General features: G+C 37.3%; 2 protein-coding genes across 9 annotated transcripts; one reads left to right on the top strand and one right to left on the bottom strand.

Moving 5' to 3' along the window:
• Nucleotides 1–1,441: 1,441 nt before the first annotated feature.
• Nucleotides 1,442–2,373, bottom strand: LOC103973738 (non-classical arabinogalactan protein 30). Its single transcript, XM_009388416.3, has 2 exons — nucleotides 2,026–2,373; nucleotides 1,442–1,938 (listed from the first exon to the last, which is right to left on the bottom strand). Exons 1-2 carry the CDS (start codon nucleotides 2,282–2,284, stop codon nucleotides 1,625–1,627), a joined length of 573 nt encoding a protein of 190 aa, XP_009386691.2. The 5' UTR covers nucleotides 2,285–2,373; the 3' UTR covers nucleotides 1,442–1,624.
• A 4,303-nt stretch (nucleotides 2,374–6,676) lies between these two features.
• Nucleotides 6,677–20,084, top strand: LOC135598306 (probable LRR receptor-like serine/threonine-protein kinase At1g53430). 8 transcript variants are annotated; one of them, XM_065091878.1, is made up of 24 exons: nucleotides 6,677–7,064; nucleotides 9,111–9,279; nucleotides 9,372–9,443; nucleotides 9,548–9,616; nucleotides 9,730–9,801; nucleotides 9,954–10,025; nucleotides 11,824–11,895; nucleotides 12,060–12,131; nucleotides 12,235–12,306; nucleotides 12,396–12,467; nucleotides 12,577–12,648; nucleotides 12,809–12,883; nucleotides 13,000–13,065; nucleotides 13,161–13,223; nucleotides 13,304–13,342; nucleotides 13,439–13,488; nucleotides 13,611–13,975; nucleotides 14,080–14,281; nucleotides 14,360–14,509; nucleotides 16,055–16,173; nucleotides 16,298–16,508; nucleotides 16,590–16,827; nucleotides 18,023–18,197; nucleotides 19,556–20,084. In XM_065091878.1, exons 1-24 carry the CDS (start codon nucleotides 6,935–6,937, stop codon nucleotides 19,910–19,912), a joined length of 3,054 nt encoding a protein of 1,017 aa, XP_064947950.1. In that variant the 5' UTR covers nucleotides 6,677–6,934; the 3' UTR covers nucleotides 19,913–20,084. The 8 variants fall into 8 exon arrangements, with proteins under 8 accessions (XP_064947950.1, XP_064947949.1, XP_064947946.1 ...); XM_065091877.1 differs by having other exon boundaries at nucleotides 13,158–13,223; XM_065091874.1 differs by having other exon boundaries at nucleotides 13,128–13,223.
• Nucleotides 20,085–24,700: the final 4,616 nt, after the last annotated feature.

The following is a 24,700-nucleotide window of genomic DNA, read 5'->3' as shown; positions in this document are numbered from 1 at the left end:
AATTGATATTTAAATCAAGCTATTTTCTAGTCATATCTACACACTATAAAGTCCACTGTGATTTCTTCTACACAAAAGTTTTCAGCATTCTCAGGCTGCAACTTGAAGAACATGCCTGTGTGTATGATTTACTATTTATAGAATTTGGTTTGCACCATCTCTGACCATTATTTGAAGCTGGAACTCATCCGACATTAATCTCATAGAACTGATGATTCTTCTCTGAGCCTTAGCTAACAGCAACATCATCAGCTGCTTCGCTTGCAGACTGCTAAATGTTGGCTGCATTACTTTGCCACCTGCAGTCTGGTTGTTTGGTGGTGACAGAAGAAACTGATAGGAGAGATTGTTGTCTCTGATCTCCTACCAAGAACATCACAGAACAAGGCAGTAAATTAAGTACTACATCATGATGATCCTTGGCTTAAACCAAGGCAAACAAAGTGCATTTTGGATGAGGAGGAAAAAGGTATTCAGATTGCATAATCCAAGAGATCTTTCACAGCATATCTCATCAACAAATATGGCAACAGAAATATAAGTATCAGATCTAACCAGATGACCAGGGTTAAATGAAGAGTGTTCATTTCAGAAAAGGACATTGATGACTTCTTACAAACATGCCACATGGAGCCAAAACAAGTCCTCCAACTTCAGGACCTACCAGAGAAACATGTTTGGTAGCAGATCACTTTCATTTCCAGTTCATGCATGGGACATGATGATCAAAAGTCTTTGGAGCCATGCATCCTTTTGTTTCCTTTCCTTTTTTTGCAGCTGAATTGAATCCAAATGGATCTAATGAAGACCTCATTATGTATCAAATGATTCCCAGATTTTGCACTGGCCCTCGTGGATAAAAACTTTTTCTTGGGTAAATTCTCAGACATTCTGATTCAAGAAGACAAAGCCACCACAGTAAGTGCTGCAGCTGAGATAAGCTTGTGAGAAGCCCAGGCAATTCCAACTTGGAACCACAATTGTAGTGATGATGAACTTGAACATGTTCTACTGATGAATCACTGTGAGTTTGGAATCGAATCTGCTGTTGTCGCGTGCCAAAGCTAAAGCTGTAAACTTCTCTGGAGTAAGGATTGGCAACTGAAGAGAACAAACAAAGATACAGCTTTTTTGTGTTGGATACGTTGTTTACATGTCAAGCAAGCATTAGAGGCTGTTATTTGGAGCTCTGCCATGGGCCTGGCAGCGTACACATGTCGAGGTGCGTCGCCAGTACAGGTTTCGAGGTTGAACTCTCTCTCTCTCTCTCTCTCTCTCTCGTCTCAGTACTTCTCCCTTATCTACATCCGATCACATCAAGAATCTATTTGACATCGATTTTGATACAGGATAATGATAACCCTCGACATTTGTGTAAGTCGGATTCTCCATGGAGGTGATTCGGAGATAACACATGACTATGGCAAAAGACACAAATTCCTCTCACTAAGAACACCAATCTCATTACTTATTTGATTCACCGACACTAACATCAGAAAGCTGAAAGCTACACGCCCCACTTCATCCCACAAACAAGGTACTACTCCACACTAAACCTTTATTCATGGCTATTCTCCTCTCATCAAACGACTACCATCAGTGCTAGACTAGTAGTGATCGTGCATCAATAGGGGAGATAGCACTTGCTCGATTTCACCGGGCCGAACTCGAAGAAGCCTGCGGTGTAGAGAGCAATGGTGTTGTACCCGTCGCTCAGCTTCCTCTCAAACATCAGAGAAGCTCCTGGTCCTTTCAGCCCATACCGCCGCGGCACCTGGCACGGGCCTACCGGCGACCACAGCACAAACACCCTGCAGGTGCGCGACAGCGGCTTGTACTTCAGTTGTGTCTGCAGGTAGAAGTAGCCATGGGTGTCGGTCCTTCCTTTAGCTGCCCACACCGTGCGCTGGCTGCCGCACTTCAGCAGCACCACCGCACCTGCGACGATGGACGACGCAAGAACAAGAGGTTAGTCGTGCACACTACTGCACCGTCATGTGAAAATGCTAATGAAGGAAACAAAACCTGGAAGAGGGGCGCCATCGACGGCCTTTGAGTAGCGCGGGAGCTTGCACCTGCAGTAGATGACGCCTTCAGCCGCGATGGTGAAGATCGGAGGCGCTGCGGGTGCTATCATCGGCGGCGGAACCGGTGGCAGCGCGACGGGATGTTCCGATGATGGTTTCATCTCCATTTCGGCACCCTTGGCCGCAGGAAAGACGAGGGAAACGCTCAGGAAGAGCGTCACAAGCTGAAGACCTACTAAGCTCTTCAACCAACTCATCTTCTCTGTCGATCGACTTATCTACCTCTTCTTACTGCGTGAACAACATGAAGTGACTCCAAAACCTCAGGCACCATCATCTGTAGCATGAGGCCTATTTATAGCAGCTACTTGCTGATCTCTCCTGTGCTTTGGGATCGAAGAAGGAGATAGAGAAGAGCAACGTGACTGGCCAGTGAGGGCATAGCTGGCCATGCACGCAAATTTTAGTACGTCGCCTAGGATCGTTTCTTCTCAGAGATCAGCAGGTGGCGAACATTAATTTGCTGCAACTGGAATTGGGCCGCTCCATGTGATCAACGCCATGGGTTGGATTACATCCGTGGATTATACTCTTCCCATGCATGAAACCCTAATCTTGTGCGAGCGTACAACCCGCCAACTGCCTCGTAGGCTGTTCTTGGTGACGTGCAAAGCGGGTCTGTGCGGCGCGAGTTAGACTGCAGGCTGTCTGCTTCGATCAACGCTGGTCCTGTTCTTCCCCGTTGATGCGGCTGCCATGAGCACGGATCCTTCGCTGCACTGGTCATTCTGCTTTAGGATTTGTGTTCTGGATCTGGTCAACGTCACTATGGGCTTCGCGTATCAATTATGAGAGTTCTTGGGAGAGAACATCGAGACACAGAAAAATTAGGATTTGATAGTACTGATAGATTGGATCCAAACAAAGGTCTTGATCCCCATGAAGATCATAAGGAATGGCACATGGCATGGGTGAAGGTTGGATGTGCCAAAACAACTAGAGCAATTAGCAAGCACAATATTTGTATTATTGATTTAATCAAATTTTCTTCTTTTTTCTTTGCCAACTCTTATTTCACCTCGCTCTTCACCAATGCCATTCGCCACTGATGATTCTCGCTACCTGTCACCGTCGTCGATGTTACCCTCTTAATATCATCCTTCGTAGAGGAAGAAGAAGAGGAAGAGAAAAAGAAGAGCTCGAGTAAGAGGGTATTTATGTTCAATTATAAAGGAGTAGTTTAAAAATATTTAAAAAATTAAAATAAGATTATAAATAGTAAAAAAGAGATTATAAGTAATAATCTCCAATAAGTAAAATAATATAATTATATATAAAATTAGGTCATTATTTTCAATTGTAATTTGAGTTTATTTTTTTACTAATTATTTGCTTGACTTTTTTTCTTATATAAAATTCTAAAACCCTACCAACTATATATTGAGGAATTTTCCCTTTTTTTGTTTGATCTAGAAAGAAAGGACAAGTTCACCTCATAATCAACTAAGAAGGACATTTTTAATTGAAAATTGGAGCTTTTTTGGGTTTAAAAAAGTGAAAATTGCTACTTCTAGTTCCCATCAAAGTGAAGTGGCTTGTAGATCTCTGAATCTACTGATCCCAATCTACAACTGAAGGTTTGCAAGAGAAAAAGGGCTATAAATGATCATATTGCATCATCAAGCCACATGGTGGGTACACATTTTGATGCATCATGGCATGCATTTATTACCCATGCAAGTTTGTATTTGTGAAGGCTTCATCCATTGTCAAAGATTCTTAGTTAGATGTAGAGTGGTGCAATCAACTTGAATCAGTGAAGGGTACATATTATCTCATTGGTTTCACTGATCATCTAAATACTCTTTCACAGCTTTATCCTTATTGGTAAAAGATGAAGCAGGTTGGAAACATGTTTGTGATTCCTTATGATTGAGAATTCTGCATTAACAGTAGGATGATACAGTCCATACAAGGAAATCAAAGAAGGCATCCACTGGAAACAGTATTCACAGCTTATGAGAAGTATAATAGCAAGCATAGATGTCTCATGAAGCATTGTGTTCACCAGGAATTCATCAAACACATCACACATTTATTTCAAGGAAATTGCTCATCTCATGACACCCTACTTTAGTCTCTTAACTACATGTTGAAGAATATTTAAGTTATTAGAAATTAAATGAATTTACTATGATAAACTTGAGCTTAAGCATCTTAATATAACGATTTATAGTTCAAATGCTTTAATGCATAAAGAAAATGGAGAAGGAAGAAAGCAATATATTAGGTTTTTAAGTAGCAACTATTTTCTAAAAATCGAAATGATCCAAAGGAAAAATTATTGACAATGAAATTTAGAAACACGATGTATTTTATAAAGTTCTTATTTTTCCCCTCTATCTTCTAGTAAGGCAAAGGAATCGGAATATGTGTTGTGTCGATGGCTTTTGTTATCGGTTCGATCATTTTTTATGAACCGACCTAATGAGATCACTGTTAACTTTGTTGATGTCTCATTCATGAGTAATTCTTTTTTACTCTTATCTTTTATCTTGATTATCGATTCTAATATCAATTGTTATCTAGTTGGTTGAGAGTCAAATCCAAACCAAAGTCTGCCGACAAAAATGTAGTCAATTTTGCCAGCTCCCATGACAAATGCACTCATCAATCATCTCACTGATGCAATACATTAACGAGCAATGCCAGGCATTTTCCACATCTTCCAAACACTCCCTCATCTTCTTTACCTTTCTTATCTTTGAGAGCCATCATAGGATGAACTGAGAAGATAGAGATCCTTGTTTTCTAGTTTGATTACATCCCAATGTTTCTCTACATACTATAAGGTTGCAGGTTTACAGTGGCCTTAAAAGAGAGTTTTTGTCACAACATGGTGAGCAGTTCCATATATAAATAGTGTTTACAGCCTTCATAATACTGAACAGTTACAAATCAAGAACTATGATGAATCATGGGTTATAAATCAAGTCTCGTAATTCTGTACAGAAGCAGACAATTTTCTTGCTGTTGTTGAGCTACAAGAACTAAACATATCAATTCTTGTTCACATGCATTTTGTTTGCTTGTCTGCAGGAGAACTGCTCACAGCTAATGAAATGGTCCTTTTCCATTATTTCCTGCCACTTTGCTTTGGTACAGAGCCATTTCTTGTCATTTTAACTAAAGCCTCATAATCTCTGAGCAGGTGAATATTAATGCTATTAGTGCATTCCATTGCCCTCATATCAACCTCAATGCTGCAGCATGCAGTCAATGTCATCCCACATCAGTCACATTCTTTTTCTTGTGTTTATCTTCATGCATCATCCTGACCCTGTCAAAGGCTAAAATCTTGAACAGGAAAGTTGACATTGTAAAGCGACAAGTCCGAGTTGTGGGCACTAGATTCCTTGAAACTGGAAGCAAAGGAAGAGAAGAAAGTGAAGGAACAAGGAAGAAGAAGAGTTGTTGTGAAGTATTGCTCCTCATAGTAATGTCTCTTCAAGCTTTCAGTCAGCTATCACAACCCAAAAATACAGTGTAGTGTATGGAAAAACCTACGAGAGTAGGTATAAATGCATGGAAACTAAGGGGAGACGAGCATTTCTATGCATGATCATGGCCAATGTTCCATTTCCTTTGCAAATGAGTTGGTCTAGTCCGCAAGTGTTCTTCTTCTGTCCTAATTGCACGTGATTAAACATTACAAGCTGATATGAGATTACTTTTTGTTATGCATTCCGCATTGTCTGAGTTGCATGTTGATTCAAAGTCAATGGAGATTTTATTTTTTTTATTTTTATCCTTGAAAGTTGATGGATGCTTTGTTGAGCCTCTTCAAAGCTTAAATTAATAGACGATTCAAAGAATTCGATTGATTGATAGAAAAGGTCGCGTCTTGAAAATATATCTAAGAAACTTTTTATAGTAGGCTTTAGCCTTTATAGCAAAGGTTATATCTAATCCAAGACATCATAATTGTACGATGATGATATGTTGATCACATGACATAGAGATGTCGACTATCAAACATGGAAAAGTCAATCATATTAACTTTTTCGCTCTATTATTAAATATCCTTATCACATCTTATCGTATACTAGTCCTAAAACGATCCGAACCGGCATGTTTATCTGACTTGAAAGCTGGTGAATATTTCTATTATCAAAGTTATTATTGCTTTTATTTTAGCTGAGAGATTATAAGTTTAGAAGTCCATTAATCCTTTGTTGAAAGAAAACTACTTGAAGGCAAACAAGTGGCTCATTCAGTAGTATGTTTTATTTTCATTGGATTTGAATACCGGTGGAGGTTGTGGTTGGTGGATCACGTTCTTCTTCACAGTGAAGCATAAATGAAGTAGCACACACTACGATAAGAGCATTTGACATGTTATCGTCAAACTTTGGCAGCGGATTGACATGACAACATTAAATACTGTTGTCTTTCAAACTGTGAGCTGTCGGCTATGCGAGGGTTGCAAGGCATTGATTTTAGAATATAATCAACTTGTGTTAATCTTTTTTTGTCGGTTTTATAGTATTTTTTTATTGTTTATCTTTAGAATATTTTTTTTCGTTTCATAGTAAATCGTTCCAAAGAAGTATTATATGCCCTCGAAAGGACTATAATATTATATGAAGCAGAGGATACGACTGCTCACAGACAGCATGAGATAATCTTCTTCTCTCAAGCTTTGACGAAGAAGCCATGGTCAAAACTTCCAGCTAGATGTCGATTTGCTCATGCTCGATGGGGTCAATCTTTTCTCGAAGAGAGCAGTGACTATGCTATAGCAATGAATCTTCTTCCTTAGCTTCCAATAAGTAAGCAGAAGCCCCACCGCGGAGTTCCTTGTGATTTGATCCTTGTTCGGTCGGAAGACACGAAAGAAAGAGCTGATGAAAGGAGTATCATCGTCTTCACGCTGCTCCAACGCTTTCGGCCTCGTCATCATCCTCTCGCTGCTGATCGCCCTGAGCTCGCTTCGAGAACTCGGATGCGAGGCGCAGCAGCTGGATCCGAAAGAAGGTAGTTGAGAGGACTTCCGATACTGTTGTTTCACTTCGTCTTCGTCGTTTCTGTTCTTGCGGCGCGAGGAATGGCTTCTCCTCAGTTCCAGGAGGAAGAACTAGAACTGCTTTAGCTATATATTTCAGTCATCGCTTTCGATCTTTGTCTGAATCATCTGAAGGAATTAGAATAGTTGAAGTGGTCTCACAGAACTGCTACTACGTACTGTTGTGTTGCTCCCAATACCTCTGTAGCAAATAAAGTCCATGCAGTAACAAACATATAATACTTTTATTAGCTTATTTCTCGATAGTTTGTTATAAGATCTCATTTATCTTTTTCTCTTTATTTACTCTATAATTTTCATGCAACAATTAGCTAAAGAAAATTAATAAAATAACATATATATATATATATATATATTTTAGGGGTTTTCAAAAAAATATCTTTTATTTTTTCGATGAAGGCTTCGAATTTTCTTTATTTTTTGGTTATATTAATTTCAAATTTTGACATAACCATGCAAAAAAAGCTCATAATGTAATAAACATAGAGAATTAGAGGTTTTTTTCCTCTTTAAAAACACCTCATATATATATATATATATATATATATATATATATATTCCTATTTTGGTTTTTCTTTGTTTTCATTGGCCTATTATTTTCACCGGCCGAGACGGTTTGGCGGGGATTCGCCGTCAGGGCTTTGTCAGAAGCTTCTTGGATCACTTCGATGTGCGTCAGAGATGGCAAGAGGAGGAGATGGAACGCTTCTCTTGGCGGATCATTGTCGCAGTCAGTTGAGGTGAGCTCTGGTTACTGGGATCACAGATCCACCTTCTTGATGCACGTCGACTGGCCCTCGTCGATTTGCCGTTATTCAAGAAGCTCTCCTTTTGTTCTTTCTTTATTTTCTTTTCTTCTTATCTCTTTCTTTTGTCTCTTCTGCGTTGCTTTCTACGGTCGATTGATCTCTGAACAGAGGTGGCGAGAAAAGGACGATGATTATAATAGTCAATTAGTATGATTTTTCTCTGATTTCCATTTACTATGATTTCCATTTACTATGATTTCCATTTACTACCTGGAATCCACCTTCTAATCTGCTTATCTTGTGTTACTAGCCTTATTTGCATGGTAAATTACTGGATGAACATATCTGTTTGAGGGAACCACACTGTTTCATATCATCTCCAATATATAAAAGCTTCCTTAACAACAGAGTATTCTATCAATTGAATATACAAAACTGTTTAGCATCCTGCTTTAGAACTGTTCTTGATTTGATTTCTTTATATATAACAATGTTATCAATGTTTATAATAGGAGGTGGTAGACATTTACAACTCACAATTGTATCTGCAAATTTTGTTTGGTCTTTTATATCTGAGCTTTCCTTTTTTTTTTTATTGATCCTTTTAATTAGCAGAACTCTGGCATTCAATCTCTACGTTATCACTAAGTTCATATCCAAATATTGATCTGGCCAATTCGTTTAATATTATGATATTTTTTCAAGGACAGCTGCATGCTTATGGTGTTTAGTTACCTCAGATATATCTGTCTTTAATTTGCATAGTTTATATCCACCGAGTTGCCATATTCTGACTCCTAGTGTTCTTTTGCTACCTTCTTGTGAGGGCCTGAAGACCTGCTTCTGTGTTGCAACATTATTGTTCTTTGTCATACTCAATCCTCCGTGCAGAAATTTTATCTTTACAGTTTCTGTCTCTCTTACACCTAAGAACATGTTGCTCCAGAAAACTTAGAGTCCAATGAGGATTTATTTGATGAATTTTTGTCTTCCTTCAAGTTTGGTTTTTATTAACTTTTCACTAACACCTCACACCTCAAGTAGCTGAATTTTGATGATATTGGAACCCCAAATATCAAACTGCATGCACCCCTTCTGACCATGCGTTCATAATGCTCAGCTGATCCACCTAATTACAGCCAATTCTATGTGCTTCTGCCAGTACTTGCTTCTGTTTAGATATGTATTTTATATGCTATGCACATTTATGTGCACAGAAATAATACATGAAGTTATGTGATGAACCAGTTAATGCGTTGAAAGTGATTGCCTCCAAGTTGAAGAAAAAGTGGAACATTTCAGTGGATCCATGTAGTGGAACTGAAGGATGGATTGAACCCTCTTCCTTCATTTATGTTGTCAGCAATCTCACGTGCACCTGCAGCCCCACCATCAATGTTTGTCATGTCACAAGCATGTAGACCTCATTACCACTGCTTATATATATTCTTTTGATTGCCTTCCTTCTAATCAAAACTCATGTTTACACATGCAATTTGAGATTTACAGACAGCTAAAGGGTCAGAACTTAACTGGAGTCCTACCAGACGAATTTGCCAATCTTACCTCCTTACAAGTCTTGTAAGTATTAGATTGGATTATTGAATGAAGTGATTGAACACCAGAGTCCTTATATTAGCTATAGAACGACATGTCTTGATCAATCGTTGATTGCTTGTTAATAGAGATTTGGCACGCAACTATTTAAACGGATCCATTCCAGTTGCATGGGCTTCTCTTCCCCTGACTACCTTGTGAGTTTGTTCTTTGCTTTGTTTCTCTTGTATTTCCCCATAGGACATAATGTTTGACAAATAAAAAAATTAAACAATGCAGAAAACACAGCATGAATAACTTTTTTTTGCAGGTCACTTTTAGGAAATCGCATATCAGGGAAGATTCCAGACGAGATAGGGAAAATCATTACCCTTGAAGAACTGTACACACAATCTCTCTCTCTCTCTCTCTCTCTCTCTCTCTCTCTCTCTCTCTCTCTTGCTGTGTCCTACACACACACGCTCACACTCTTACTCTCTCCCTATCTCTCTTTATCTCACCGTCTTGGTCTTCCTGGAATATTTTGTCATGTAGTACACTGGATTGCAATCAGCTAGAAGGTCTGATACCTGCATCCATTGGTAACCTCATCAACTTAAATTACCTGTAAGATCCTTCCTCTCAAACTCTATTACTTTTATCAAACTAAGAATAAATGTTCTTAGGAGCACTGACTGTGCTCTTAGGTGCAAATATCTGAGGACTTCAGCCACTTGAGTCTTTGCAAATGGATATTAAAACAAAAATTGTTCAGAATTGTTGAGGAGAAATGAGTTCTTTTGTTCCAGGAAAAAAGGGTGTAATATCTTGTAATTGCATCTCATATGCGTTATTTTACCTTTCAGCAATCTGAGTATAAATACTCTGATTGAATCAAAAAAAGAAAAATGCAGGAATTAACTGGTTCAAGCCTAATGTTTATTTTTGCTTCTAGATGCAAGTAACCTTTAAAATATTTTCAGATGTGGTATTTATGGATGCTACTATGGAATTCAAGAAATTGCATCACACATGTATCATCTTTCCTGTGCAGTTAATGATGCAGCCGCATACAACCTCTACATACAGGCTTTGTATAACACACGATAAGGGGCTATACATAATTCAATTTTTTGGTAGTATCTTTTTTGAGTTTTGACTGTGACATGGTAAATCCTTGTAGGGTAATACTTAACTGGAAGGCAAAGTTTTAAGTCTTCCAAACTCCTCAAGTTTTCAGTCCTCCTCTCCTTCTCCCCCTCTCCTCCTCCCCCTCTCCTCCTCCACCCACACCCTGCTCCCTTCTTGGTACCAAAGTATGTGCCAGCATACTGACATGAGTCCAGTACCTGAAATTGAGTCCTTTGATGTGGTTGTTGACGTGAAAGTAGTGTTAAATAGTGCTACCATGATGGCTGTTGAGCATAATTGGCATCACCATAGTAATACTGTAAATTATATGAAGCCTCAAATTCGGCAAACTAGGATCAGAAATTGACATCATATTATGGCTCATGAAATCTATGCTGGAAGAAAGGCTAAGATCATAAGGAACCACCTAACTCAATTTTGGCTGAGCTCTCTCTGTCTCCTCTAGGTCATCAATTGTCTTCCGCTTGTCCTTGTCTTTGTTCTTAGAGACTAATTTGGTGGATGATTTGGTCTGATGGTCATCCTCTTGATGGTATGAAGAAATTATCACTCTTCAGTTCATGTTCTATCTCTCTGTGTATCTGGTATTAAGATGTTAGACTTGTGGCGTGTCCAATGTTTAGCTCATTTCCATCATTGTGAATCTCATGGAGATCAGAATTAGATGGAGAAGCCTTGTCATCCTCCTTGAATTCTTGCTTATCGATAGTAATCTATGGATTAATTGAGTGCAATGAGCGACATTTCCTCTTGCCACACTAAAGGGATGGCTGAGAGCCTAAGAGCCTGAGATTGCTGCTCAAGGACTGTCTTCCTATTCCCTCTGCCGATAGTGCAGATAAGATGGTCTAGGTAGCCCATCTAATAATTGTCAGTCCGTACCAATTGGTATGTCTAATTTTGAAAACTATGCTTAGGATTTGAAGGATGGTTAATGTTTCTCCATTGCACAAAAAAAAAAGAACAGCTGGAATGCTTGGAGTCATGGAGATACTGCAACTTTTTTTAAGCCTTTTAAGGAGTTATTAGAAATGTTGGGAAGTTGAATGTTAAACATCATCTGAACCTCTTACAAAATCTGATATCTCAGGTAACGGGCATAGTTCTTGAAGAAACCTTGGATAATTTATGCTTCACGAATTCTAAAACTAATCAATTAGTAAAAGCTTATATGGTTTCTTCTTTCTTTTTTTCAGTTAAAATTGTTGCTGACTTCATTTTTGAATGGCTATATTATTTCTTTGTTAACTTTCCTTTTACTTTCTCTGAACAGTCGTCTCTCTGCAAACAACCTGAATGGGGAGTTGCCAGATTCACTTGGCAAACTAACAAACCTAAAAGAATTGTGGGTGATATAACTTTTCGACCAGTCATTTAGTTAATCATCTATGGTCACTATGAAGCTATCTAATGACTTAGAACTTCCATTTGCACAAAGCTACATGACTGCCTTTTACGATAAATGGAACTTCAGTTGATATATGCTTAAGATGTTCAGCCTGATTACAGCATAATCGATGGGAATCCAATCTCTGGCAAGATTCCAAGCTTCATTGGTAACTGGACAAAGCTCCAAAGACTGTGAGGATCAGTACTCCTTTTTTTTCTTCTTTTCTTTAAGCAGAATTTCTATCAATCTCAGGCCCTAATTAATCTCTTGAATTTGTAAATTATTTGCTTTCAGAGACATGCAAGGAACATTGATGGAGGGGCCGTTTCCTCCCACCATCTCAAATTTGACTTCTATTCAACAGTTGTAAGAGCCATTTCAATGCTTAAAATTCCTGTCAGTTAAACATATTCTGTTTTTCATTTGTAATTTATCTATCTAGTTTGGTTATTTAGGAGGGTATCTGATCTGAGAGGTGGTCTTGGGACTTTTCCAGCACTACAAAATATGAACAAAATGGAAAGACTGTAAGTATCTTGGTCACACAGATTGCACCTGGCACCACAGAGGCATGAATCTTTTCTTTTTCTCTTGCTCCTTGTGCACAATTATTGGCAACTGTTGGAATTGGTGCAGGGTTCTCCGAAACTTATCTATATCTGGTGAACTTCCTGATTTTATCGCAGAGATGCCTACTATTAAAACCTTGTAAGATTTTAGGTTTGTCGAGTTATCGACCTTTAGCTTTACTTTGTCAACCTTATTTATCACGCGGACAAATAAAACAGATGCATTTACTGTTTTTGTTGTTTCCTATTTTTTGGGTTGAGAGCCTATTCAAAGACTTAATATTGTAATTTTCTTACAGAGATGTGAGCTTTAACAACTTGAGCGGTCCAATTCCAAGCAGCTACGATATATTGAGGAGATCAATAAATTACATGTGATTGTGACCATTTTACCTAATCATTTCTTTATATTATTGTGAGCCATAGTAGTAGCTTTTTTATGTTGTTGCAGCTAAACTACGTGCCTTTATGTCCTTGTTTCACCATACAGGTACCTTACAAGTAACATGCTTAATGGAACAATACCAGACTGGATCTTGGGAAGCGATAAGAACCTGTATGAGATGCTTTCTAGGGGTTCTTAATATGTTCCTGTCTTAGTTCTCATCTCTTTTACAGTCAATGTCTATCAACTTACAAGATTAATAGCAGGGACCTTTCTTATAACACTTTCACAGGATCACCTATACCATCCATTTGTCAACAAGGCAACCTGTAAGTAGTCAATATCCTGATACCAACAAAAGTAACTTGTACTTGATTTCTTCAACAGTAGTTAATTATTTTTCTTGCAGGAATCTGGTTTCCAGTTATTCATCCACACACAATAATTCGTGAGCTGCTTCCTTCTTGCATTATCTTACTGAATTGCTACATATTCCTCAAGTGACTAAAAAGATCATACTGTCTTGCTGCTCTTCCTTTTATAGGGTCAAGTCATGTTTAAGGCGAAATCTCCCATGTTCTGAAAAGGCGAGAAGTTAGTACCCTTTGGTGCTGAAAGGATTCTTTGGATTGTCTGGAATGTTAAAAGAATATATTTCACCAACGGTTTATATAAGAAATCAATCTTTAAGAATTTTATTTTCATGAATTTTGCAGATTGCAACTTGTTTATAAATTGTGGAGGTGAGAAGGCATTTGTTGATGGCAATGAATTTGAAGCAGATATAAATCAGTTGGGACCTGCACAATATGCCTCTACTGAGAAATGGGCATACAGCTCCACGGGTGACTTTGTGGACAATCGTGATGAAAAATATATTGCTAAAAATGCATCATTATTGAACATGACCAATTCAGAGTTGTACAAGACAGCTCGGCTCAGTCCTCTCTCCCTTAAATACTATGGCCTCTGCTTACAAGAGGGTAACTATACCGTGAAGCTCCACTTTGCTGAAATAATGTTTACTGATGACCAAAATTATTCAAGCTTAGGACAACGAATATTTGATGTATCAATACAGGTGATGGATTGTTGTCTTATCATCATCCCTCTATATTATTTTTTTCTTTTTTTTATCTGAGATACATAATTATTCTTTTATGATATCTTCTTAAATATATGCAGGGAAATAAGGTTTTGAGAGACTATAATATTGCAAAAGAAGCTAATGGAACTGGAAAAGAGAAAATTGAGGTCTTCAGTGATACTTATGTAGATGCAGATGGCACTTTGGAAATTCACTTCCAGTGGGCTGGGAAAGGGACACATTCCATACCACATAGAAGTGTTTATGGACCTCTTATATCAGCCATTTCTGTCACCCCAAGTATGTCTCTTGACTCGTTTCCTCTGTTTTCTTTTGAAGCTGCTTGCTTATGGTTACATCTTATCATTATTTTTGTAGATTTCTCACTTGATCGGTGTACTGAAGCTTCTCGACAAAAATTATCTACTGGGGCTATTTTGGGAATTGTTTCTGCTGCTTGTGTTGTAATAGTGTTGATCATATTCCTAATTTTGTCTCGCTCAAGAAGAAAGAACCCAGATCATAATGGTAATACAGCTATCTGTGTGTTTATTATGAAGGCCTTTTCTTTTTTATGTTCTTGTTTGAGAGTATGTCTCTGGATCTTAGAAGCTTTTATGTTGTATTAGTTAAGTGAACTAGTTCTTATATCATCCCATCATGTGATAGAAAATAACTCATGCACTCAGTGGAAGTACATTGAGTAACCAAAATGTGAACTAGCAAGATAATATGTTTGACGACAAGGTTTATCTTGTTTTGGTTGGATGGTATAATTAAAAAATTAAAACCTAATTGCTATTGGTTTGCTTTATGATGAAACCCTGAATGGTGAGTGAAGCCTGCTTGTCATGGGACTAATTTTAGGATCAAATTGCAAATATCTTAAGATTGAAGTAGTTTGACGGCTAATATAAATGATAGTTCTAAATATGTTATTTTGAACTCGAATGTAGGAAGCCCCACATGCATCATGATTGAATTGTAGCTGCCACAATTTTTCTCCAGAATATGATTTGCTTTGGTTCTCAGCAATGCTTATTTTTAGTTTTTAGTGTTAGTCATCCAAAATGAGTTTCTTGAATGACTTGTTTTTCTATAAATTATATAATTTTGCTTAGGTATGGCAAGCGAGTTCCGTAAATTTTGCTAGTAAAATATTTGAAGATCTTAGAAAGAATGCAATGATTTTAACCAAACGAAGTGGATGCTGTCTTCTCAAGGTTATATTTGGATTGCTAGTTCAGAGGTTAACTCTTGTGTTTTGTTATAATCTTTGTTGGGGAAAAGTGGTATCTCCCAGTAGACTAGATGTTGCTCCACAAGGAAAATGTTTACTTGCATAATCAATTCTTCCTGAAAGTTTATCAACCATGGAGTTAGCCTAAACTTGATGAATCACATAAATTTTACAAGAGATTAATTTGACAGTGGTTTCCTGATTAATTTGACAGTTAGCCTAATCAATTCAGCACATTGACAGTGGTTTCCTGATATAACCCTACTTCTAGCTTTGCCCTTTGTTTTCCCTTCATCCTGTGTCTTATTTGAAGCAACCTTGTCTACCCTTGAAATATCATGGCCCTATGCTCACATGCGGCTCTGATGATGCTTCATCAAAAGTATGATAATTCCTCTCAAAGTCTAATTTCACTATTATGCATTTAGTCATGTTTCCGTTAACATGGTAACAGCTTGCACACATAAAAATGCCTGCTAACAAGCAATCAAGCTGTCAGGCTGTTAAGGGCATCTAAGCGGTTGGTCAATCTGTTAGCTCCAACCAACAATTCAGGCTGACAGGCTATCAAAATTGTAAACCATTTAGCCATCTGAGTGGTCAATCTGTTAGCCATTAAATGAGATGAGACCTGTCTGTTTATCAAATTAATTTACTGAAAATAATGATCTAATTGGATACTTGGAGATTAGTTTGGCTTTTCAGCAACAGATCTGAAAAAGGATATGAATGGGCTGCAACGGTTGCAGTCAAAGTGGAAACAAGGCCATTTATCTGTTGCTTCTTGCTATAGCATTGGCATAATTCTGGTGTTAAATTGCCTGTGAATGCAGAGCTTAGACGCCTAGAGTTGGTTACTGGATACTTCAGTTATAAACAAATCAAAACTGCCACCAAAAACTTCGACATTGCAAACAAGATAGGCGAAGGAGGGTTTGGTCCTGTTTACAAGGTACAGATACATATTGTTAAATGCCACTTGACTTTTATTCTTGTTGGTTAATGTATTATCAACAGCAACTGTTTAATTTTCTCTCATAATAGAACTTTGATATGTAATGCAACTCAATGTCTAGGGTGTGCTTCCAGATGGTACACTAATTGCTGTTAAACAGCTCTCTTCTAAGTCAAAGCAAGGGAATCGTGAATTTGTCAATGAGATAGGCATGATATCTGCATTACAGCACCCAAATCTTGTAAAACTCTATGGATGTTGTATTGAAGGAAATCAACTATTGCTAATATATGAGTACATGGAAAACAACAGTCTTGCCCATTCTCTGTTTGGTAAGGTTTTAGAAACACTGCCATGTGACTTGCTGTTTATATTTCTGTGGTAATATATAAGAAGCAATTGGGTACTAACAGGTTCTGAACAAAATCGGCCGAGACTTGATTGGAAGACAAGGTGCAACATTTGCCTGGGTGTAGCAACAGGCTTGGCATATCTCCATGAGGAATCAAGGTTAAAGATTGTTCACAGAGACATCAAAGCAACCAATATTCTGCTTGATAAAAATTTTAATGCAAAAATATCAGACTTTGGCTTGGCTAAGCTTGACGAAGAAGAGAATACACATATCAGCACCAGAATAGCAGGAACAAGGTGAGTGCATTGTGTTAAGGAACTATATTTTATATGCACAATCTCTGGAAGTTACTGGCCATTCAATTAGACATAGGATCAACCGTCTAGACTACTAAATCTGGAGGGTAACATCATGAAATAACTTATGACCTCTATAAGGTAGGATGTGTTTATATTTTGTGCAAGTGCTAAGCCTTGATTAGAACATAGAAAAATCACTTGCTTAATTAATGCATTATTAAAATCTTTGGGCTTTATTGTACCATTGTTACCAACAGCACTAACTAGGACTATCACTACATTGCCAGGGCATTTTAACGATTTTACAACACTGAGTCTGTGACTATCTGGAAGAAAAAAAATCTTTCCCGGACGTCATTGCTGTCAATGTTTTCTGAGTGATTTTTGGTGCTGTTCATTCTTGCTGTCTTTCTATCTTTTTATCAGGGAGGAAAAAGTTACTACATGCATAGCTTGTTCGAGCGAGATGGATACATGATGATGGTATTTTTGCGTTTCTAAGAGATCCATTTTGACCTCCTTTCTCCATGGAACACATTTATTTTCCACATGTGGTTTTCTTTTTTGTTGACTAATCTCCACCTTTTTCTCTCTTAGAAGAGGAAGCATGCAGATGCATAATTTTGAGCATGAGTCGGTCACACACCCTTCCATGTGATAAAGTACAATCTGACCACCATGAAAAAGATAAGATATGTGGACATTATGCATGTACTAACTCTCAATACTAGCATTGAAGACAGAAAGTATCACAAAGTAAAGGAATGCATTATATTAAATAGAAATGTAGTAGAAAAGATCTTCCAATTCTTATCTTATTACTAATTCATCTTTTTCCATAGACATATTTTAGAGTTATCATTTGTTCCCCACAAGAAGATAATTACCGAGAAATGTTTCTCATAAGATATCATTCCCAAATAGTTAGTAAATTGTATAAAAACTTGATAAGGGTTATACTCATGTTGGTTTATATTTTGAACATCTTCTGAAAGTTCTGTTTCTCTTAAATGACAATTTACATTATCTGACAATGTATATTCTTAAGATATCAAATATTGATGCAACTTGAAAGCTATATTTTTTAAGTTTTTGCAAGTAAATTCAGTTGATTACATATTCTATCATTCTCTCCCACAACCAGCAAAAAATTTTTTATCTAGTTTCAGTACATGTTTATTGTGATAAGCAGTGTATGGCAATTGGCTTCATACAGGGGATACATGGCTCCTGAATATGCATTGAGGGGTTACTTGACGGACAAAGCAGATGTGTATAGTTTTGGTGTGGTCTTGTTAGAAATTGTCAGTGGAATCTGCAACACAAATTATTGGCAAAAGAAAGACCTCATGTTTCTTCTTGACTGGGTAAGTAAATTTAGCTACTACTTGAGGAACTTTTGTTGACGTATCCAGTAGCCAAGTAATTAACCACTGAACCATCCCTCAGGTAATGATCTTACTTGGGAGGTACTTTTTCCTTGGTTCATGTCATTCAACCAATTAATGCTAAGAAATTTCATGTTGATCCTTATACCCCTGTTTAAAGTTTAAACTACCAGAAAATTTCTTTTGACTAATCATTCTTATTGTTAAACTAGCACCACGAAAATGAAAATATTTGTCAGATAATTGGGTATTTTAGCCTCACAGAGATTTTCTCATCATCTCACTGTTCAGCTACATGTATTTATCTTTTCCATAAGCATCTTCCTAACATGATTGGCTCCTTTGGATGTAAAAGAAATAAAAATTAATAATCTATTGTAGAAAACAATTAATGTAAAAGAAAAAAAAAGAAAGATTATTAGTTGGTTGGTTGAGGTAGAAAATATATTCTCACATGGCCACACAGTATATTATTTTCATAATTACTATTTATGTGGACAAAAGAATTTAGGCCAAATTTAGGCACAAAATTTTCTCCTTTTTCTCTTTTGTGTTTTTGTTTGACATACCAAACATTCGAAAAGAAGATATGCTTCACCATTTTTTTTCATTCATTTTTGTGGGCATTGAACCTGTGCAATTTCCTTGTACCGCTTTTGTTGAACTGCCATGAGTCCCTGCTGCAGATAATTCATGTCAGTCAACTAGCACCATGAAAATCAAACAGTATTTGAAATATGTGGATTTCCTTTTTCTGGTCTTACCCAGTTCTTCTCACATACATCCCTCTTTTCCATAAGCATCTCCTGTAAGCCTCTGTTTTAATTATAATGTCACATACAAGTTGAAATGCCATCCAAATATTCCCACGATCACCGGCATTTGATTGCCGAACAACAATTTTAGAGATGATTGAAACATCTCTTAGAGAGAGATTTTTGCAGAATACGATCAGAAATCAAATTCAACTTATACAGTCGATACTATGCTGTTTTTGTTTGATAATGCATTGGAGGGTCTATATCATGCAAAGGTGAAACACAGAAGAAAATGTCATGTTCCTTCACCTTTGTAATTGAGATGTACTGGTATGACATGTCCCAATAATTTTTCTTGCTCGGCCTGTGCCAGACCGAGTGAACCAAATTGCTCATCCTCATAACTTTCTTTCTGAAAGCTCATCAAATAATTTCTTGCCATCACATCAAAATACGCTCTTTAGCTTATCTTAATGTGCTCTTTTCATATATCTAGTATTATTTAGGCATTTTCCTTTGCTGTATCATATGTGAATGCAGTAAGCTTATTCGTTACATCTTTACATGGGAGGGCTGCAGGCTTATGTTCTCCAGGAGCAAGGAAACCTGCTTGAGCTTGTTGACCCAGTCCTGGGTTCAGAGTACTCCAAGGAAGAGGCATTGCGGATTTTGAACTTGGCTCTTGCATGCACCAATCCATCGCCAACTCGAAGACCCATGATGTCCAATGTGGTGAGCATACTTGACGGCAGAACAGCCATGGATTTCCCAGCCGTGGAACAGACAGCCTCCGGTAGCCTGGATCTGAGATTGCAGGTGCCGGAGAACATCCCTTCCAATGAACAATCGTCGATGGAAATCTTGATGGCCGAAGAGATTTCTAAAGAAGAGAGCAGTTTGCACTCATCGGCAACCATGCCTCGTGTTGCCACATAAGTCAGACTCCGAGCAGGAGCAATTGTTTCATGGATCAGACTTGCCATGGACCATTTCATTGTCTTCGGTCACTATCATTCTATGTTGTTGTTGTATGATGGGATGTTAACAGTAGACACTCAAAGGTGTATAGAATTTAGAACTGATTAAGTCATCCAAATTTTGTTCGATACGCATAAACTGCGCTTCTGGATGATATTTTCAACATCTGAACTGTTCTTCCACAAGCTTCCTTCTAGATGATATAGAGAAAATAGCGTGTTCACCTTTCTAATGGTTTCTCTATCCCGGTTTCCTAAGTAGACTACTGCACAAGGATAAAATCTAGGTCCTGATTTTGCTTAGTATCCATGTTTTCATGGTAGACTGCATGAGGTTAAAGCGTAGATCCTGTTTTGTTCGAGGAATGCTTACACCCAAGCTACACCTACTCGCAAAGATCAACATAGCCCACTAAAGATATTTATAGAGAAAAAAATAAATTAGGAGGACAAACATATGAATAATTTATCACCATCATGTAAAAAAGATTAAAAAAGAAGAAGGAGATCATAGGCTATACGAAAGTTTATCGTACGAATAAAAAGAAAATATTCATGGGCATATGTAAACTCAATATTTATTTAGTAGGATAAAATTATAAATATGATATTTGATGTAATGCTTATGTCTTTCGATTTTGTTCAGCCTTATAGTCGTAGGTAAAACTTTTCATAAACAAGCCATCTAAATAGTTATTTTGAAGATTTCTTAGCTTCGTAGAGTGGTGTAGAGTTTCAACCAACATAACACTTACGAGCTACTCGAGTAGCATATGGTTGGATGAGCCTTTGGGGTAGTGTTTAGGGTTGGTTTGTTGCATTATTCTATAGTAGTATCATGTGGATACTTATGAAGACTTTTGATCAATCACCTTAAACCTTTTGTCATTTAACCATTTACAACTTGTAAAGTTTATGTTTATAATTTATATTATTTAATCAAATATTTACTGAAATGATTGCTTATGGATCTTGAGTTAAACGCTTCATCTAACTTGTCTTCTCTTTTACAAGTTCTCAAGAGCCAATAAAATGTTTCGGGGAGGTTGATCCTTTACGGAGGAACACATAAAGGTACTGCATGACATATGTGACCGTTGTTTGTGGAAAACAAGTATAAGGATACATGGGAAGGAGTTAAAAGAATGAGTATTCAAGATTTTTCAATGACCAACCTTTCGTATAAGAGGCACAACAAGAACAAGCGAGCTGGAAAGAATGGGTCATACACAAAGATTGTGATGATTGAGTTCAAACTATGACTCGACGTTAGCAACTAAATTTGATAATGCTCAAGGCAAGCAAAGCGCTTGGCAAACCATGAGACCATAGAAGGTAGAATTGGTTGCTCAGTGAATGTAAGAGTTGTGCAAAGCTCACAAAAGTGAGGGGAATTACTAACTCAAAAAATTCAATGCTCATACAAGGGCTTGTATGCAAACGATGGATTATCCGTGACCATCCCAATGCGATTGAAACTTGATGACATGGAGCATTGAAACTTTCTCTTTGCCATCGGAAAGATATGTCCATATGAAGCTAAAGTGTTCACCAAGTTCAACATATTATTAGGCCTTAAGGGGCGTAGTAAGTATTGACGAAGAGTCGCAATCTAGTATATTCATGGGGTGAAACAATATATAGTTTGTTCAACAAGGTGGAGTAGTCCAAGGGGATGATTATCTCCAAAACTTTCGGAGGAAAGAATGTAAAGAGAAAAATTACCCCAACGGGACAGATATCTAAGAGGGATAAGCTTGTTCTCTAAAGGAAGAATCATATGCAATGGATTGCATATGTTGAGGAGGGGTACCTTAAGATAACAACACCACAAAGCTTAACATACCAAGTGAGCAACGATGAGTTATTGCATGATCTCACATGAGGTAATGCATTGGTGGATGCATTATAAGATTAAGTTAAGGAGCAACCCAAAATAACACCAAACTAAGGCACAATTAAAGTCGATATGGAGATCGAACTAAGGGCTAACCAGTGGAAAGGTGAGCACGAGGGCCACCATTAATTCAATGCAAATCGATGAGTGGAACAACTTGGGTAGAACTTGCCGAAGTGCCAAAGCCACATGAAAAGAGTTGACATAGAAGATAGAACATGGAGTGGAAGCATGAAGCTTTCATTAGACAACAATAAGGACATGAACTCTTGCAAAGGTACGAGTAGGATCATGTCATTCTAATAGAGCAGACTCAATCTGTATGGTGCTAAAATCAAAGGGAGCTTCGAGGCATATGCACATTATCTTGATGAAACATTTGACAAAGGAACTAAAGAGACTCAACTTGTAGAGGCGAAGTTGGAGTCAGAAGGTCTTGACATGATGCAACAGAATGTAGAGGCGAGTACTCTTGAAGAATATACTATAATGTTATCAATCAAGTTGTCGTAAAAAAAACAATGCATAACGGAGATTACGTTAGGGGGTAAAGGCCCAAGATCTATACAACAATGCATTAATTTCAATGAAGTCGACGGCCTTTGAGAGTTGTTAAACAATAGACTATCCTAGAGATATATTTCATCCGAGTGTGCTTCGAGAGTGAGTGGACAAAAGTCAATTGCCAAATGAGTGAACATAATTAGATGTTGTGGAGGCCATACGATATGTTGGGAGAGGCCACACATGAAGAAATTATAGTCCGAGTTCATTTCACAAAGATCAGAACACAGTGGATATATCACTATGAGGCAATATGGTGCAGTAGATTATGGTAGAATAATTCGAGATAATGCGACACACATTAGAGATGTCATACGAGAGACTTGATCATACAAAGGTATGATTGGCAACTATTGGGAGCTTCACTTCAGTAAACAAAATGACGACAAGAAAAATTATGGATTCAAATAGTGAATGTTATGGATTCAACTATTGGGATTATGCACCACCGAAGGGGAATTCCAAGTGTAAGTACTAGTGAGTCCCATGGGAGAGACTTGATCATATAGAGGTATAATCAGAACGGTTAGAGAATTAGACTGCTTTAGAGCTCATATTTGCTTAAAGGAGCCCGGCAAGTCAAAGGACAAGTCCAAATAAAAAAATGTTACTCCCAATAACACAAAGGAAAATAAAATCAACATGAGCCCTACAACATGATGGCAAAAGCCATGCATGAGAGTTACAATCTATTTTTCCATCAACCAAGAAAAATTGCTTGGAGAATATAGAGGTGTTGAAGTAGGTGGTCAAAGGGGCAAGGAAGCAACAACGAGTATAAAGAGACTCAACTACCCAAAACCAAGCGTCAGTTAGAATGGAGGTAGACTCAAGGGAGGACCATAGTGCCACAGAGACAGATCTACTGATCACAAAAAAAGGGACACAGATGCGAGACGATGAATAGTATGACCATGAGCATGCCAATGCCATGGTATTTTAGAGGCGGGACTTTCATAAAATCATTAATCCCTTACTCTTATGAAAGAAGAGCGCTTGATTGTAAAAGAGACTGAGGGGCAAAAGCCAAGGAACTTTATAAAATCGATGTCAATGAGATTCTCATCAAAATAGTCAAAAGTGAGAGACTTCGGATTGATACAAAAGTGCTCGACCAAAAAACGAAATAAGTTATACACGATGCTATATATTTTCTACTCAGAAGAGTAAGTAGTATATATATGTATCGTAACTAACCAATTTAGACCCCACGATCATTCAGAGTTTATGAAATTTATATTTATAATTTGTATTGTCTATCAAATATTTACTGAAATGAATCCTTATGAATCCCTAATTAAACGCTAACCTATCTTCTAATTTACAAGGGACCATAACATATCAAACAGAATCAACTAAATCAATAGAATCAGATTGGAAGACTAACCCTCTGTAAACGAACATACAAGAATACTAATATACCAATTAGATAAAAGATAATACCAACTAAATCCATGGTAACTTTGTCGAACAGAATAAAGAAATTATACACCTCTCAAACATATCCAAGAGCCAGACGAATCTGATTGTCCAAGTTACTAAGACAGCCAAATGCCACAACCAACCTAACACACCAAAACATAGTTGTTTTAACTATCTTCCTTTGGCGCAACATTGATTTAACTTACCATATTTCTGAGTTTTACTAAATAGAAACAGAATATAAAAACAATGTCAATGGAGATTTTTATTTTTTTGAACTTTTATCCTTGAAAGTTGATGGATGCTTTGTCTTCACATGCTTTCAAAACCTATAAAATTGTGTTGAGCCTCTTCAAAGCTTAAATTAATAGATGATTCAGAGAATTCGACTGATTGATAGAAAAAGGTCATATCTAAGAAATTCTTTATAGTAGCTTTAGCCTTTATAATAAAGGTTATATCTAATCCAAACATTTGATATGCTTAGTAACATAGTTACAAATTGTATGATGATGATATGTTGATCATATGACACAGAAGTGTCGACTATCTAACATAAAGAAGTCAATCATGTTACTATTCTCATATCACTTTCCATACATTAAAGATAAGAAGATAGCTTTCTCGCTCTATTATTAAATATCCTTTTCACATCTTATCATATACTAATCCTAAAATGACTCAAACCGGCATGTTTATCTGACTTGAAAGCTGGTGAATATTTCTATTATCAAAGTTATTATTGCTATTATTTTAGCTGAGAGATTATAAGTTTAGAAGTCCATTAATCCTTTGTTGAAAGAAAGAAGCTTCACCCAGAAACTCAACCTGGGTGTGAATGATCAACTACTTGAAATAAGGCAA

Source organism: Musa acuminata, chromosome BXJ2-1, assembly GCF_036884655.1.
Source record: "Musa acuminata AAA Group cultivar baxijiao chromosome BXJ2-1, Cavendish_Baxijiao_AAA, whole genome shotgun sequence".
NCBI classification, from domain to species: Eukaryota; Viridiplantae; Streptophyta; class Magnoliopsida; order Zingiberales; family Musaceae; genus Musa; species Musa acuminata.
The sequence above is the reverse complement of the archived record's forward strand: the minus strand, read 5'-3'. Positions and strand labels throughout refer to the sequence as shown.

Excerpts from the sequence above, each read along its gene's own strand:
- LOC103973738 (XM_009388416.3), bottom strand. The coding sequence starts at position 2,284 with ATGAGTTGGTTGAAGAGCTTAGTAGGTCTTCAGCTTGTGACGCTCTTC. Across the intron at positions 1,939-2,025 it reads CGATGGCGCCCCTCTTCCAG|GTGCGGTGGTGCTGCTGAAG; the intron begins GTTTTGTTTCCT and ends CCATCGTCGCAG.
- LOC135598306 (XM_065091874.1), top strand. The coding sequence starts at position 6,935 with ATGAAAGGAGTATCATCGTCTTCACGCTGCTCCAACGCTTTCGGCCTC. Across the intron at positions 7,065-9,110 it reads GCAGCTGGATCCGAAAGAAG|TTAATGCGTTGAAAGTGATT; the intron begins GTAGTTGAGAGG and ends GTGATGAACCAG. Across the intron at positions 9,280-9,371 it reads GTTTGTCATGTCACAAGCAT|ACAGCTAAAGGGTCAGAACT; the intron begins GTAGACCTCATT and ends TGAGATTTACAG.